At 43.3% G+C, this 14,270-nt stretch overlaps 1 protein-coding gene across 1 annotated transcript; it reads right to left on the bottom strand.

Moving 5' to 3' along the window:
- Window positions 1-119: 119 nt before the first annotated feature.
- On the bottom strand, window positions 120-11,508 carry LOC104044129 (lanosterol 14-alpha demethylase). Its single transcript, XM_064444640.1, has 10 exons — window positions 11,295-11,508; window positions 10,378-10,476; window positions 9,211-9,387; window positions 5,756-5,882; window positions 4,467-4,641; window positions 4,164-4,283; window positions 3,534-3,729; window positions 2,844-2,939; window positions 1,812-1,980; window positions 120-1,149 (listed from the first exon to the last, which is right to left on the bottom strand). Exons 1-10 carry the CDS (start codon window positions 11,445-11,447, stop codon window positions 971-973), a joined length of 1,491 nt encoding a protein of 496 aa, XP_064300710.1. The 5' UTR covers window positions 11,448-11,508; the 3' UTR covers window positions 120-970.
- Between the last annotated feature and the right edge of the window lie 2,762 nt (window positions 11,509-14,270).

The following is a 14,270-nucleotide window of genomic DNA, read 5'->3' as shown; positions in this document are numbered from 1 at the left end:
ACAAAGCAGGGGGAGCTCTTTGCATGATGAACTTTGTACTTAAAAGAAATAAAGTAGTTTACTTAGAAAAAATCTTTTCAGAAGGGGCAGGGTTGACCACAGAAAACTCCCACAAGAGGTTTGTTTATAAATTTAATTCAAAGTGCCTGTGAGCCAGAGCTCGTTACCATTTATCACTGCCACTCTTGAACCAAACACCATTTTATAGTCCTCAGTGAGTCAGTACAAAGGGGGACAACATTCAACTACTTCACTTAATCTGTGACCATTTTATACACAAACATGTTTGTTATTTACAAAATTAACATTGTTACTTTCACACTTATATCAAGTTTCCAGAGATCACTACTTTCCAAAGTTTGTGGATTTTTTTTTGTAGAAAATTTTTTTAAGCTTTTCACAGCTGCCTCAAGTTTGACATTTAAATCATTTATTCTCAGAAGAGACCACCTCCCTATGAGTGTTCTGTAGACACGTGGGCACTTCAAGAACCAGCCAAGGCCATACCTAGTTCCCTTGGAACAGAATCACAAGTATCAAAGGTAGGGCACCACCACATCCATTGCCCCGCAGCACCTGCACCCTGGTGGAGTTACTCTAACTGGACACAGCGGTGAGGTACGCAGTCTTACCCCTTGTTAGCTGGGGAAAAGTAACCTTCCATTATGTTTTCAAAAGCAGAGTTCCATTTATAGAAATTACTTATTTCTTCACTGTAAAGGGTTGGCATGCACCTTAAAAGTATTACACCAATAGAAAAGGCTTTTTCTTTAAAAATGCAGTGAGAAATTTGTAGAACAAGCAGTTATACAAGGCAGCATTAAACAGTGTGGGCAAACAAAAGAGATGACCTTGCATTTGGTAGATCATTGTTGCTTATCTAACAGGTTCCACTTGTCACTCATTTTGTCATCATTCTGTTCAAAAGTCTGTTAGTTCACACAAATAAGTAAGGTTTTAGCTCCAGAATTTACAGTGACCGCCTCTTGTATCGGATAACAGGGTTATTGGGTGTGTGTATCATTGTTGTATAATTTATAGTCGGAAAATAGTCATTGATGAGATCAAATTCATACAAACGAAGCAAAGTAGACCAAATAGTCTTAATCTGAACATAAGCAAAGTTTTCTCCAATGCAGCGATGACGACCTAGAAGGAAAGCCATAAAAAGCAGTTAGAATTCTTAGTTATTAAATCACCTTTGACAACAAGCTGACTTTAAAAGTTTTATGCGGACAGTAGTTGCTTCTCCCCTTCCTAAGCGTGAGGCTCTGATGCTGCGCATACACCATTACAGAACTCCACCAAAGTCTTGTTTTTCTAAGCTGTCACTGCATAAAACAGACGGAGTAATTTGAATGAGATTGTGGTGTTCTGTCCTCACCAGAAAGCGTTGCTTTATATATCACTAAAGAAGCACTTGCAACGCTGAGAGAAGATACCAACTCTAACCCTCGTGTGATGGTATTTGCAAACCATTTTGGCAGTTGTGACCCTGCATGGATTTTTGCTCTACCTGAAACTGACTTCATATGACCAGGTTTTTTTGCTTGACTTGAAAAGACTCGAGTCAAATATCACACACGCTAAGCCAAAGGCTTGTCTGAGCGACATAGAGAGCTATTACTAATGCAAAACTGTCGGCTTCGTTCTTTTAACAGCACTTTCACAGTAAGGAAATTTGCAGGCAGCAATAGAGAGAAAAAATAGATCCTCAGACACTACAGAGTGGGGAGGTGCTGTATGAGACAGCCAGGATGAGCTGCTTCAGCGCACAATCACTCAGGAAGGCGCTGCCTTCTCTTACTCACCAGCGCCAAATGGAACATACGCAAATTTCTCTCCGGCTGCTGGGTTATCTTGGAGATACCGGTCAGGCTTGAAGTCTAGAGCATCTCTCCAGGAGTCCCTGAGTCTGTGGTTAACAGTGGGAGATACACAGACCTGATGGCCGGGGGGAATGTCATATCCAGCAACAGTCTGCAAGACGAGAAAAGACCCCACACGTCACAAAATGTCTCCATTTTTCTTTTTAAAGTGTTACTTGAAGTGCTATATCATGAGGCTTGAATTTCAAAGCTCATTCAGAATTAATGCAGCCTAATACTTCATTAACTGTACGGGGCACAACGTTCAAGTAGTTGCAGGAACCTTTCAGCTCCTTTAACATGGCTGGCAGTTCTACAGAAAGGGTTTTTTAAAAATGAATGAACTTAAAATTTTGTGAAAACATTTGTCATGGGAGGGACAATCTTTAAAAAAATTATTTTACTTTTTATCTTATTTGTACAAACAGCAAGTTTTCTTTCAGATTTACCTAGCTTGTATTGTATTAAGTGCAAACCAAATTTTTCCAAGATAACTATTCAAAATACCTGGCAAACAAACAAATCTCTAAGTGGTAGCACCAAACTAGGAACTCGAGTGAGACTGATAGCTAATTCTAAGACTGCAAGTGGCTGTTACTAGGTCCCCTCAGAGCCTTCCCTTCTCCAGGTTCAAAGCCCGTTCACTCAGCCTTTCCTCACCGGAGGGGTGCTACAACCCCAGACCACCTTGGTGGCCCTCTGCTTGCTTCACTTTGTCAGCATCTTAATTGCTGGGGCCCAGAGGGGTCCAAAACCGGACACAAATAATTCCGGAGGAAGGTAACAACAATCAAGTTCAAGGCATTAATTGCTTTCCTCAGTGAACACCGGCTCTGCTCCCAGAATGCCATCAGCTTTCATCCCTGCCAAACACTGCTCGCTCATGTTTTCCCAACTGCCAACTGGGCCACCCCCCACCTGGCCTTTTCAGCCCTGTTCTTCAGAAGCAAAGCCAGCTCTGACATGAGCACTCACTTGGGGAGTTCTGGCCATTCTCATCATGGTCATTATAGGCGGTCTAAGCCTTAAAGTCTCTTTTAGACAGCGATCCAGCAAACTGAGTTCCTTGAGCTGAAAATATAGAGAAGATGTATCAAAATATAGTCAGGTTAGTGTTGAATAAACAAAATGCTATTTTATACCATTTAAAAACAGATCTTTTAAAAAAATCGAAGAGTAAGCAACTCATATTTACATGTACTTCATTAGCTAACCTGATAATTTTTTTTCCATTTGATTCAGTTAAGAAGAAAAAAAATCTCTGACCAGTGCAATCAATTACGACTAGTTTCTTACTACTCTGTCTCACGAGCGTTTTCTGACACCTAATTAAAGAACAAGGTCACACTGCATGCTTTCCTCAGTGGGAATATGAGGATCTTTCTCCTCTACAGAACTATCATTTCTTAAATAGAAATTGTAGGAACTGTAATTTCCTTAATGAACACTGATTGATTAAAAAAAAAACAGTAGCAAGCTGAAAGTTCCCTTGGAGAGGGGAGGAGATGTATTGGCAGTGTTATCACAGAGTGACTGTGCCAGATTATTACTCTAAGACAGAGCATATGACTCTTTCACAGGAGGTTTTTGGTTTCTGTTTGGGGTTTTTTTTATAAGCATCTAAAAATATAAAAATACCCAGCCAGAATCATGTAACATACAAACCTGGTCGTAAGTTAATGGTGGCAAGTCATCCCCACAGACTGCCTTTTGTTCTGCATAGCACTGGTCCTGTATGGATTTGTCTCTGGCTATGAAGAAGCCAAGCCAGGCACTGGTGGTGGAGGATGTGTGCTGCCCCGCTAGCAGCAGCCCGATAAGCATTCCAGCAATTTCATTGTCTGTCAGCGGACGGCCATCCCTAGGTTGAAGGGTGTTACGTTAGAGCTTCATTGGATCGGGTTTCCAGTTACAGTACTATTTGCAAGTTCTTCTAATGACTTTCTCCTCTTTTGTTGCCTACTCTAAATGGAGCAGCAGAAGATCTAGGGGTAGGGAGGATAACAGAGGGGGAGAGACTCTCAAAGATCCTTAAGAAAATCATTACTGAGCAGCCAGCACAGTGAAAGAAAACAACCTCGTGACCACTGAGGAAAATCTCAGAAATCTAAATAACCATTTACAAGTAAAGGTTTTAAGCTGTTTTAAGAATGCCAGCAACTTGTCCTAGCTGTAACAAAACCAATTCAGAACACAAGACAGTACTTCTTGTTTTTCAGTAGCTAGTTTTAACTGAGGAGCTCAAAGCTGAAGTAAAACATGTACAAATGACGGGTCTTCAAACCCTTTGCTTACTTGTACGAAGCGTCGAGCAGAGTTTGGAGCATGTCGTCTTCCTTTTCCTCAGATTTTCGGCGTTTCTGGATAACCTTGTAGAAAATGTTCTTTATTTCTTTGTGTGCTCGATCTCGACGTCTGCGATTCAAAACACTTTTGTTAGCAACTTCATACAAAGTAACACATAAAATGCTTGTGAGGATTTATTGGGATGTCTAGAATAGCTTACAAACAAGATATTGGGGGAGGGGGGAGGGAATCCAAACAACAGAAGATGTTTAGATAAAATGCTTAAGTTGCTTCCTCTGTTATTTCTGGTACCTGAAGCTCGGCAGTGGTAGCCAGCCTGGCAGAAGCCAGGCAGCATGTGTAAAACCCCCATCCAGATCAGCATACAGCTGAGCCACCTTCTCATTCAGTAAGCTTCTTATTTCTTTCCCATGTAAGCAATGGCTTGCTGTCAAAATGATAAGTTCTGAAAGGGCTTCAAACAGGTCTGAGGAAAGATTTGAAACATGTTACTGAAGATGCATTTCAGGCAAGATGTCATGTTTTACAGGTTGTTGTTTATTTTTATTTTGTAGAAGAGGAAAAGAGCTAACTGGACACAGATTAATAATTTTAAATAGAGTTTTAGATCATTCTCCTAATAAAACAAAGCATCTAATTTTAAATTTATGTGTGTCTATCGTTTCTCTTCAAACAACTTTTCAATTAGACTGCTGATTTAAACAACTTTTTTCTCTGGTATTTCTTTCTAGAAATTTTCCTAGGAAAGCCAGTAATCCTTCCAAAGTAAGCCAAGTAGCACAAGCTGAATCCTTATAAAGTAGAAAAGAACTTGTGCAAAAACTTAACTTTGAAATCCAAATCCATGGGAAACCAGTTCGTTTTGCTGCTCACAGGATTTTTTTCATATAATACTTATTTTTTAACATTAAAATTATTATATTATTAACCATATTATATATTATACTTAGAAAAACTAATAATATATTTAAAAAGAGATGTATTATGTATTACATAAATATTATATATTTAAATATATATGTTTACATAAATATTTCTGATACTGTTACACCACTGTGGGCTTGCAACAATGGTGACGGGCTATGTCTAGCAGGCTAGTTGGGAAAGCCAGGTGGGAAACAAAAGAATTCCACTTATATCCCTAACCTAACCATATCAGCTTCAAGGATGCAGTTTTCCAGTGTAGAAGGTCCCTGAGCTAAGATCTCTGACACAGGCTCTGGCAAGTCAGAGCAGTGTCTTTTCCTAGGGACTATGAAGTGGTTACGCTGGGTCGTATCATGCAACACGAGCGCAATTCAGCCAGGCAGCAGGTACACTCTCCATGAGCTAAGAAAGCAAAAGAAAGATAGTCCTTCATGCCTTTCAATGGTTTTCTGAGCAGCTTCACTCTCCAATAGCCTTAAATTTGATTAAACAAAATCTGTATTTTGCACATTGCTGCTGACGTTCAGTACAGTTTTACCTATGTCATTTTTAATTTCTTCAATATTGCAGTAAATCATTTACAAAAACGTAACTGCATTGCCTTAATTCCTTCTCAGAAAATCGGAGAAAAAAACACATCTGATTTTGCTTACTTTTTTCTCCGCTCTCTCCCCATGCTTTGAAATACTCCTTTGTCTCTTCTTCAATCACAGATACATGCTGTTTAAACTGGGCAATATTTAGCCCGGTTTTGAGCATCTTCTTCTGTTCCAAAAATACCTAGAGGAACCAAGACAGCAAAAGCAATCAGGACATGGATCATATTAATGTAATTAACAATTATTTAGCATTTGTATTAGAAGGACATACAGAAGTAAAAAGACCTTATGATGAGGACTGCGGGACACAACAAAAACTCCAAATAATAGGTAACATGAGGAAAAGTTAGTAAATACTAGCTCGAGGGAGCTACAGCTCTCTCTTGCAGTACCAAAACAAAAAATAATTTTAGTATCTTTGTTAAACTTTATCCCTGAAGATACAAGAAGCATTCAAGATTGAAATACAGAACGCACTTTAGATACATAAACACAAACGTAATCAGACCTGTCCTTGCAAAGCCTGGATTCAGTCTGTGGCCCTTGCTTTCTTGCCCCCAGAGCATCTGTCTTCTGGGGACGAGAATACCTGACCTCTAGCCTAGAGGTGCACCTTTCTTTTACAAGGCCCTCTCATCAAACTGCCCAGGAAGCCAGACACAGAAGCAGGAAGCAAACTGCTTCCTAGGAAAATGGTGAGCTTCAAGTCCTTCTCACCATTTCCTCTTTTTTTTTTTTTAATAGACTCATAGGTAACAAACCTACTGGTAAAAAGCCCATTATTAGATGAGAACAATTCAATGAGTTGACAAGACATCTACTCAGAAAATTTTTCAATATATTTTAATCCCTAATTATGAATTAGGGCATCTGCCCTGTAGATCTGCACTATACTATGAGCAATGCACCAAAAATTGTCTTCCCATCAAGGGCTCTGCATGTACTATACAGTTATTCACAAAACAAAAGGCATAAGAAAGGTTACTTGCTAAAAACTTCTGTTTTCAGAATGCAGTGGGGACTCCCAGCAGTCTGTCACAGGGTACACACACTGCAGAGCGGCGAGACAAGCCCATTTTCCCCTGCAACACACTATCCCATCTCCATCTCCAGCCTGATGGAGACAGGAACAGCACACAGGAGTGAAAACATCCTCTGCCGTTCCAGCTCCTCTCAATGCAAAACTATCTGCAAGTGGTTTGGAGGGAGGAGACAGTAAATGAGTTGATATCTAGACTACACATATCAACAATTACCAGAATTACTGGAAAAGTAGTAACTTTCCTTTTAAAGAGTAAGGGGAGGTTCTTCTAAACACATGACTGAAAGTCATGTCACTGTCAGATTGAAGAGATAGAGACTTAGCATCTTAGCAGAGAGAAGGGGGCCTCAAAAGAAAGTTCTGGATGATCCAACAATAGCAGATTTCCAGTCAAAGTTTGAACAGCTCTCTAAATGCCTTCCCAGTAGATGCTATGGATGTCATCTACCTGGACTTCTGCAAGGCCTTTGACATGGTCCCCCACATCATTCTTCTCTCTCAATTGGAGAGATATGGATTTGATGGGTAGACTGTTCAGTGGATATGGAACTGGCTGGATGGTCGCATCCAGAGGGTAGTGGTCAATGGTTCAATGTTCAGATGGAGACCAGTGTCAAGTGGTGTCCCTCAGGGGTCCGTACTGGGACCGCTACTGTTTAATATCTTCATCACTGACATAGACAGTGGGATCAAGTGCACCCTCAGCAAGTCTGCAGATGACACCAAGCTGAGCGGTACAGCTGACACACCAGAAGGACGGGATGTCATCCAGAGAGACCTGGACAAGCTGGAGAGGTGGGCCTGTGAGAACCTCATGAGGTTCAACAAGGCCAAGGGCAAGGTCCTGCACCTGGGTCGGGCCAATCCCCAGTATCAATACAGACTGGGGGATGAAGGGATTGAGAGCAGCCCTGCGGAGAAGGGCTTGGGGGTACTGGTGAACAAAAAGCTGCCCATGAGCCAACAATGTGCACTCACAGCCCAGAAGGCCAACCATATCCTGGGCTGCATCAAAAGAAGCGTGGCCAGCAGGTCGAGGGAGGTGATTCTGCCCCTCTACTCCGCTCTGGTGAGACCCCACCTGGAGTGTGGCATCCAGCTCTGGAACCCTCAGCACAAGAAGGACATGGAGCTGTTGGAGCGGGTCCAGAGGAGGCCGCAAAAATGATCCAAGGGCTGGAGCACCTCTCCTATGAAGACAGGCTGAGAGAGTTGGGGTTGTTCAGCCTGGAGAAGAGAAGGCTCAGGGGAGACATTATTGTGGCCTTTCAATACTTAAAGGGGGCTTCTAAGAAAGATGGGGACACACTTTTTAGCAAGGCCTGTTGTGACAGGACAAGGGTTAATAATTTTAAACTAAAAGAGGGTAGATTTATGCTAGTAAAAAATCTTTTCCTTATATCTATGAGGGTGGTGAAACACTGGCACAGGTTGTCCAGAGAGGTGGCAGATGCCCCATCCCTCGAAACGTTCAAGATCATGTTGGACGGGGCTCTGAGCAACCTGTTCTAGTTGAAGATGTCCCTGCTCACTGCAGGGGGATTGGACTAGATGAGCTTTAAAGGTCCCTTCCAACCCAAACTATTCTATGGTTATATGTCCAAAATGAAATCATGGTGGCAGTGCTATGTGAAAAACTAGCTCACCTCTTGCAGAATGCATTCTGGCCTCAACCAGACATGCTACCTCACTAGCTTCGTATGGGGAAATACCCAACTAGAGATAACCAGTCCATGTCAGTAGCAAAGTCACTGCATCTCCCAGCTGCAAAAAAAAAAGCAGCCCAGGTGGTTTTCTGATGAACCTGAATTTTCAGAGATAAAAAGGAAAAGGTTCCTCTAGTATCAGAGGTATGAATGAAGTGGACTTATCCACAGACACCCAAGGCTTACTGAGTAATATGAAAAGATTAATCCCTTGACTAAAGCAGAACTCAAACACACCCTAGGGAAAAAAACTACAGTAACTCTAGAAAAACACATTATTTCAGAAAAGAAGCAGTATATGATGGACAAATGAGGTAGGCCTTTATCGTTCCGAACTGTCAAATTAATACTCCTGTATCTAGACTTGGCATGGCATAAGTGAAAAATTATCACTCTTAAAGCTCTCTGAGAAGGAAGACCTGAGTTGCTTGTAAGGGAAAAGTAAACTTCAGTCAATGGCATGCTGTAAGGGAAGGGAAGAGACTCACTTATTAGTTTTTCCTCTATGGCAGGATTAGATGGTTTCTAGAACAAAAAAAAAAAAAAAAAGCATCCGGATTGACGAATGGCCAGGTTGTAAATAAAGCTACCAAAACACATTCAGTCTGGATTATCAACAGAGACAATTCACCAACTGCATTACGCCTTGCTGCCAGCATTGTGTATGAACACAAAATACCACCATACAGAGCCAAGAGGTCAGGGTTGCCTACTCAGAAATTAAATTATGCTACTTTTCTACTCATATTTAAAATACGTACCACATTAGGGACATCATAAGCAACTCCCTTGCCAAAAACTGGTGTAGTTAACCGAGAGTATACATCCTCTGCGTTCAAATCTTCATTTTTACTGTTGAAGAGTAAAGCAGCGGCATCACTACCCAGTAAGTATGTGAATGTCTTGCCAACCATAGTGAAACTGAATACAGGTCCATACTAAGAAAGAAAAAAAACACCAGTTTATTTTAAATAAGAACAATACAAATACTAAATCTGTATCTCTTTATGTACAAGCTTCCATAAATCACTTACTCTCCTAAGTGTCTAGAGACTTAGTAAAGATATAAATATTTTAAACCACATTTAAATTCCGTTTTCAATACACTTACTAGCGATATCTAATGTTGTAACAAACACACATGATCTTACACATCCTAAACCCATTTAGTTTAAAAAAAAAGTAAATAAAATATCAATTACACTACAAAAACTAGCAGGGAGATTACAGCACATACAGCCTCCAGTAATCTACAAACCCAGTCTCAAAATATTCTGGATTTGGAGTTATGCATAGGTAATTAAGAACAAGCAAGATTTTAAAGTTTAAAGGTCATCCCCAGCAGATCTTCATGTACTAAACTGGGCTTTCTCTAAGCTAACGAAGCTAAGATTTAAGCTTATGTTTTAGACAACATGAAAGAGATCAATAAATCTTATTTCATTGGAATTCAAGCTCTAATGCCTTAGTCCATTTCTTTTGGGCTGTTATAGTACTGAGCCTACTGAGGTTTTATACACCAGCCCTTTTAACATTGAAGAGGGCCTTACAATCCATCAAATTGCCTACAAAGGTGGTTAGCTACATTCCAGCCTAGTCACAGGTTAGTAAAGTGTGATGTTAGAAGTTCCCAATCAAGGCAAGAAATGTCATGAAAATGGCTTTTAATTAACTTGTGATTCAGCTACAGGCATTACCCAAATACACAGACATATTTTTATAAATCTGAATCACAAGAGGTATCTCAGAAAACACTATTTCTCTAACAACAATGTACATAAAGAGATCTGAAGAAAGCAGGGCCTGCTCTGCACGTTCCATTCCATATTTGAGGTGGTAAATGAGAATGAACTGCTCCAGACAGAGAACTTAATAGATACACAAAAATATTTTACGATATGCTCAGCCAGTTATGTGAGAAAACATACCTTGTCATAAGCATTTTCCAAAAATTCAATGGGACTTTTTCCAAATGCGATTGCATGTCCAAGAAAAGGGATGCTTGATGAAATATAGGGTGGGTATTTCTGAGGAAGAAAGAGAAAAATAAACATTCAGTTTTCTTCAGAGAGTAATAAAATCATGTCCATTCACATGAGACTAAACACAGAGGAGGCTTTAGACACGTTTTGTTTAAACCTTTTTGTGGAAAGGCCAGGTTTGGACAACCGATTATTTTTTAAATAGAGTAACAGTGAGCCACATTTAAAGCAGCAGAGATTAAAATAAAATGAATACGATTAAGATTCTTGCTAACCCGCCTCTGAACGCAAAAGCACAAAGATAGTGCAACTGGAAAGGAGGCAGTCAGAAGCAGAAGAGCGTTGATGATTTGTTCAACAGTCGCCCAAACGCATCAACCTCAGTTTAGCAACGAGCTGCACGCATACGTGGGAGCCTTCTTTTAAAGCTGCACTGACGAAAGCTGATGATTTAAGCTGCAGGGGGCACGGCCTCTGCCTCTACAAACCCTGAGCACCTCCGCTTCGTGGTACCAACCAGCTGGGCGAAGGCACCAGCCGCTGCACCGTTCGTCCCCCCCGGGGAGGCGCGGGCACCGCTCCCCGCTCGCCAGAGCGCGCTCCCGCACGCTCGGGTTCTGCCGCCCATTTCTCTGCGCTCCCCAGGGAGGGCTGTCCGGAGGTGAACGCAACGCCGCCCCTCGTCCGTCCGTCCGTCCGTCCGTCCACACCGACGGGAGGCCGTCCGGCTTCCCCGGCCCTCAAGCCCGCGGTGAGCGCCCCGCCCGTGCGCGGGCGGCGGAGGCCCCCGGCTCCCCGGCCCACCGCCCCTCGCCGACCCCGCCGCGAGCGGGCCGAGGCTCCGCGCGACCCCCAGCGCCTACCCCTCGGGCGGAGCCCGCGTGACGCCGGTAACCCAGCTGGAGCAGGTAGCCGAGGCTCAGCGCGAAGGCGGAGGCGGCCAGCACCAGGGAGAGCGGGCTGCCGACGGCCGCCCGCTCCAGCAGCGACCCACCGCCTTCCATCACACCCCGCATCCCCCAGCGCCCGCCACCGCCCGCCGGACTAAGGCTACTCTCGCGCCGCGGCGGCGGGGCCAGCGGCCGCCACGCCCCCTCCCCGCGCTGGGCTGATCTCTGCCCATGTGACGATAGCCGGCGCCTCAGCCAACCGGCGGCCGCGCGCCACGGGGTGACGGCGTCTGCAGGGCTGAGAGGGGCACCATTGGGCGGGCGGGGAGTCGGGGGCGGGCCCTGAGCGCGCAGCGGGGAGCGGGGCCCCGCCGGCCTCCTGCCGCCGCTCCCGCAAGGGGCGCGGCCCGGCGCGGTGGGCTGCGCGGTCTCCGCTTCCTTCACCTGAAGCACCACTCGGCCCCCTGGGGCTGCAGCGGCTTCCTCGTGCCGCAGCCCGCGAGTGGCAGCACGGTGGGGGATAAACACGCGTGAGGACGACACCTTGAGGCATTGTGGCAGCATTTATCTCGGCTGAGGATTCACGTTCATACCTTCAGGATAATTACTTCTTGATCTATTTTTCATCATTTTATGGCTTTCCTCATTGCCAGCTGCTTCAGCACTTTTGTGTGAAATATCATTCAACCTTTTCATAGTTAGGTCAGCTACTTTAAGATTCTCTGATGAATGTAATTAGTCTTTGCTGGCATCATTAACTGGACTCTCATGAAAGCTTTTGTTTAGTCCTTTTGTATTTAGACCACTTGGAATTTCATCTTCTTCCTTCTCTGGAGATACTCTTCCTTTTTCTGGGTTGCTAATTGATTCTTACTAGTATTTTTAAGATACTAAACTCTTAAGTGAGAAATCTATATGGAATGTTTTAACATTAGTAGACTGAGCTGGCCATTTTAAGAAATCTTGATAAAGATCTAGACTTCTCCCACATTTGTGAACTTCCCCCTTCTGTTTATGCCCAAAAATGGATTACTTTACTGCAGTGCTTGCTACTTTAATACCTTGCTTTTCCAGACAGTAGACTACAGATCACAAAACATACAAGTGGGTGACTTGTCACCAGACATTTCATAGAATAGCCTGACCTGTCTCGGACGACACTGCTCACGTTAGTGGACACTCCATGGTTTTCTAAAGCTCTGTTTGCGTGTTTAAATTTACTATGTTAAACTTATGTTCTCTTGCACTAGCGATGTACCACCATAAACAGTATTTTTCCAACTTCACTTGATTGCCAGTTGACAAATCAAAGGTTGGTCTTTCCCTCTCCCCTTATACCATCTTATGTTGTAAGTCTTCAGACATGACTCCCTCAAATAGATCTACATTTCTTCCTAGTTTCTTTAGCATAAGTCTTCCTGCTGATGGGGTAAAGTTGTAAAATTTTTTATAATACCCTTACTCCGTATTAATAAAAAAAGCTTCGAGGTCAAGTGGAACCTTTGCAAATCATGTGCATTGCTCTGTTGAGGCTGTACCTGCACTTTTTCAATAACAGGCTATTTTCTGAAACATATCTAGCTGCGAGGTAACAATGGTAGGGAAATCCCTACCTTTCTAGACTAACCCTTCCCTGTCACCAAAGCAGCAGCAGCAGGAGGACATCTGGGCTACATGAGGGGTTTCCCTCAGGACCGAGGCCTTCCTTTCAGACAAGCCACTGCCTTCCCCATGCTGCTGGCAGAACCAGCACCTGAACTCAAACAGCTCCTGACCAGGGGAGGGGGAAGGAGGCTGGCACCCCATCTCAGCACCCACCTCAGCCGCTGCCACACCAAGCCCTGGTGCTGGTGACACAGCATGGCCTCCCCAGAGCCACATCCGCAACCACTGGTCGCCCCTGCCCTGGGCACAACGTCAGGCTGCGGAGCTGGAGCCAGGGCCCTAAGAGGGTCTGTAAATTTAAGGCCAGAGATTGATTTGTGGGTGATTCGAGTTTTACCGGAGTTTCTCCCATTGCTCAACCTCGAACCGTGCAGGTTCGCTTCACCACAGCAAAAGGCACCCGCTACTAGATGGGCCCACTCAGTGCTTGTGGCGAGGCTGGCGCTTACAGGTGGACAGTCCTGTAAGTGCTAGCCTGAGCATTAATCATTCTGCTTGATAAAATTGTGCCTGTTTTTCAGTTTTAACTTTTCAGTTGCTCTTTTGCCTTACTGTGCCTAGCTGGGGTATTCTACTCAGATCTTTGCTTCATCACTTCATCAGCTATACAGTTACTTTTTAAAACTGCTTATCTGATAAGCGTTAGGAGTCAAGCTGTGTCTCTTGCCTACAAGGGCCTGATTTTCAGACTTGCCATTTTTTCAGCTGCTTTTTTTTTTTTGTTTTGTTTGGTACAGATAAGAGGATTGTTACTAGCAGCCTGTCTCTACAGCACTGGATTCCCCTCTGTTCGGATTTTACATTTCCCCACTTTTAGATGAAAAGATGGCACTCGTCTTTAAACTCCTACGTACCCAGGTGCCAGAAGCCTGCTAGGACTGCATAACCTGGCTTTCGCTGCTTAATGACTCCACTGACACACAACAGCTGCAAGCTTCTGATTTGCCATGACTAGCAGTTTCCAGTTTTCCTGATGAACTCCTGGGAGGTTTCCAAGGTGTACTACTTTAAATTTGTAGTTACCATCGGACTCTCCCTATGATTCTTTCTGATGATCTTCCTTCATAGCTTGTAAAGATGAGCCTGTTAAAAAACATTGGTCTTTGGAAATAACACCTGCTTGGTAAGACATTTGGTGGCACTTTCATGCCGGCTGCAATAATAAAAACAACAAACATGACTATTGCAAACAATTTATTAGGTAGTAATAAATAAGAATTTAGCAGAAAGAACTATACAGCAATAAGGCATATTAATACTATTGTTAAATATGCAACTGACAGA

Source organism: Phalacrocorax carbo, chromosome 2, assembly GCF_963921805.1.
Source record: "Phalacrocorax carbo chromosome 2, bPhaCar2.1, whole genome shotgun sequence".
NCBI lineage: Eukaryota > Metazoa > Chordata > Aves > Suliformes > Phalacrocoracidae > Phalacrocorax > Phalacrocorax carbo.
The sequence above is the reverse complement of the archived record's forward strand: the minus strand, read 5'-3'. Positions and strand labels throughout refer to the sequence as shown.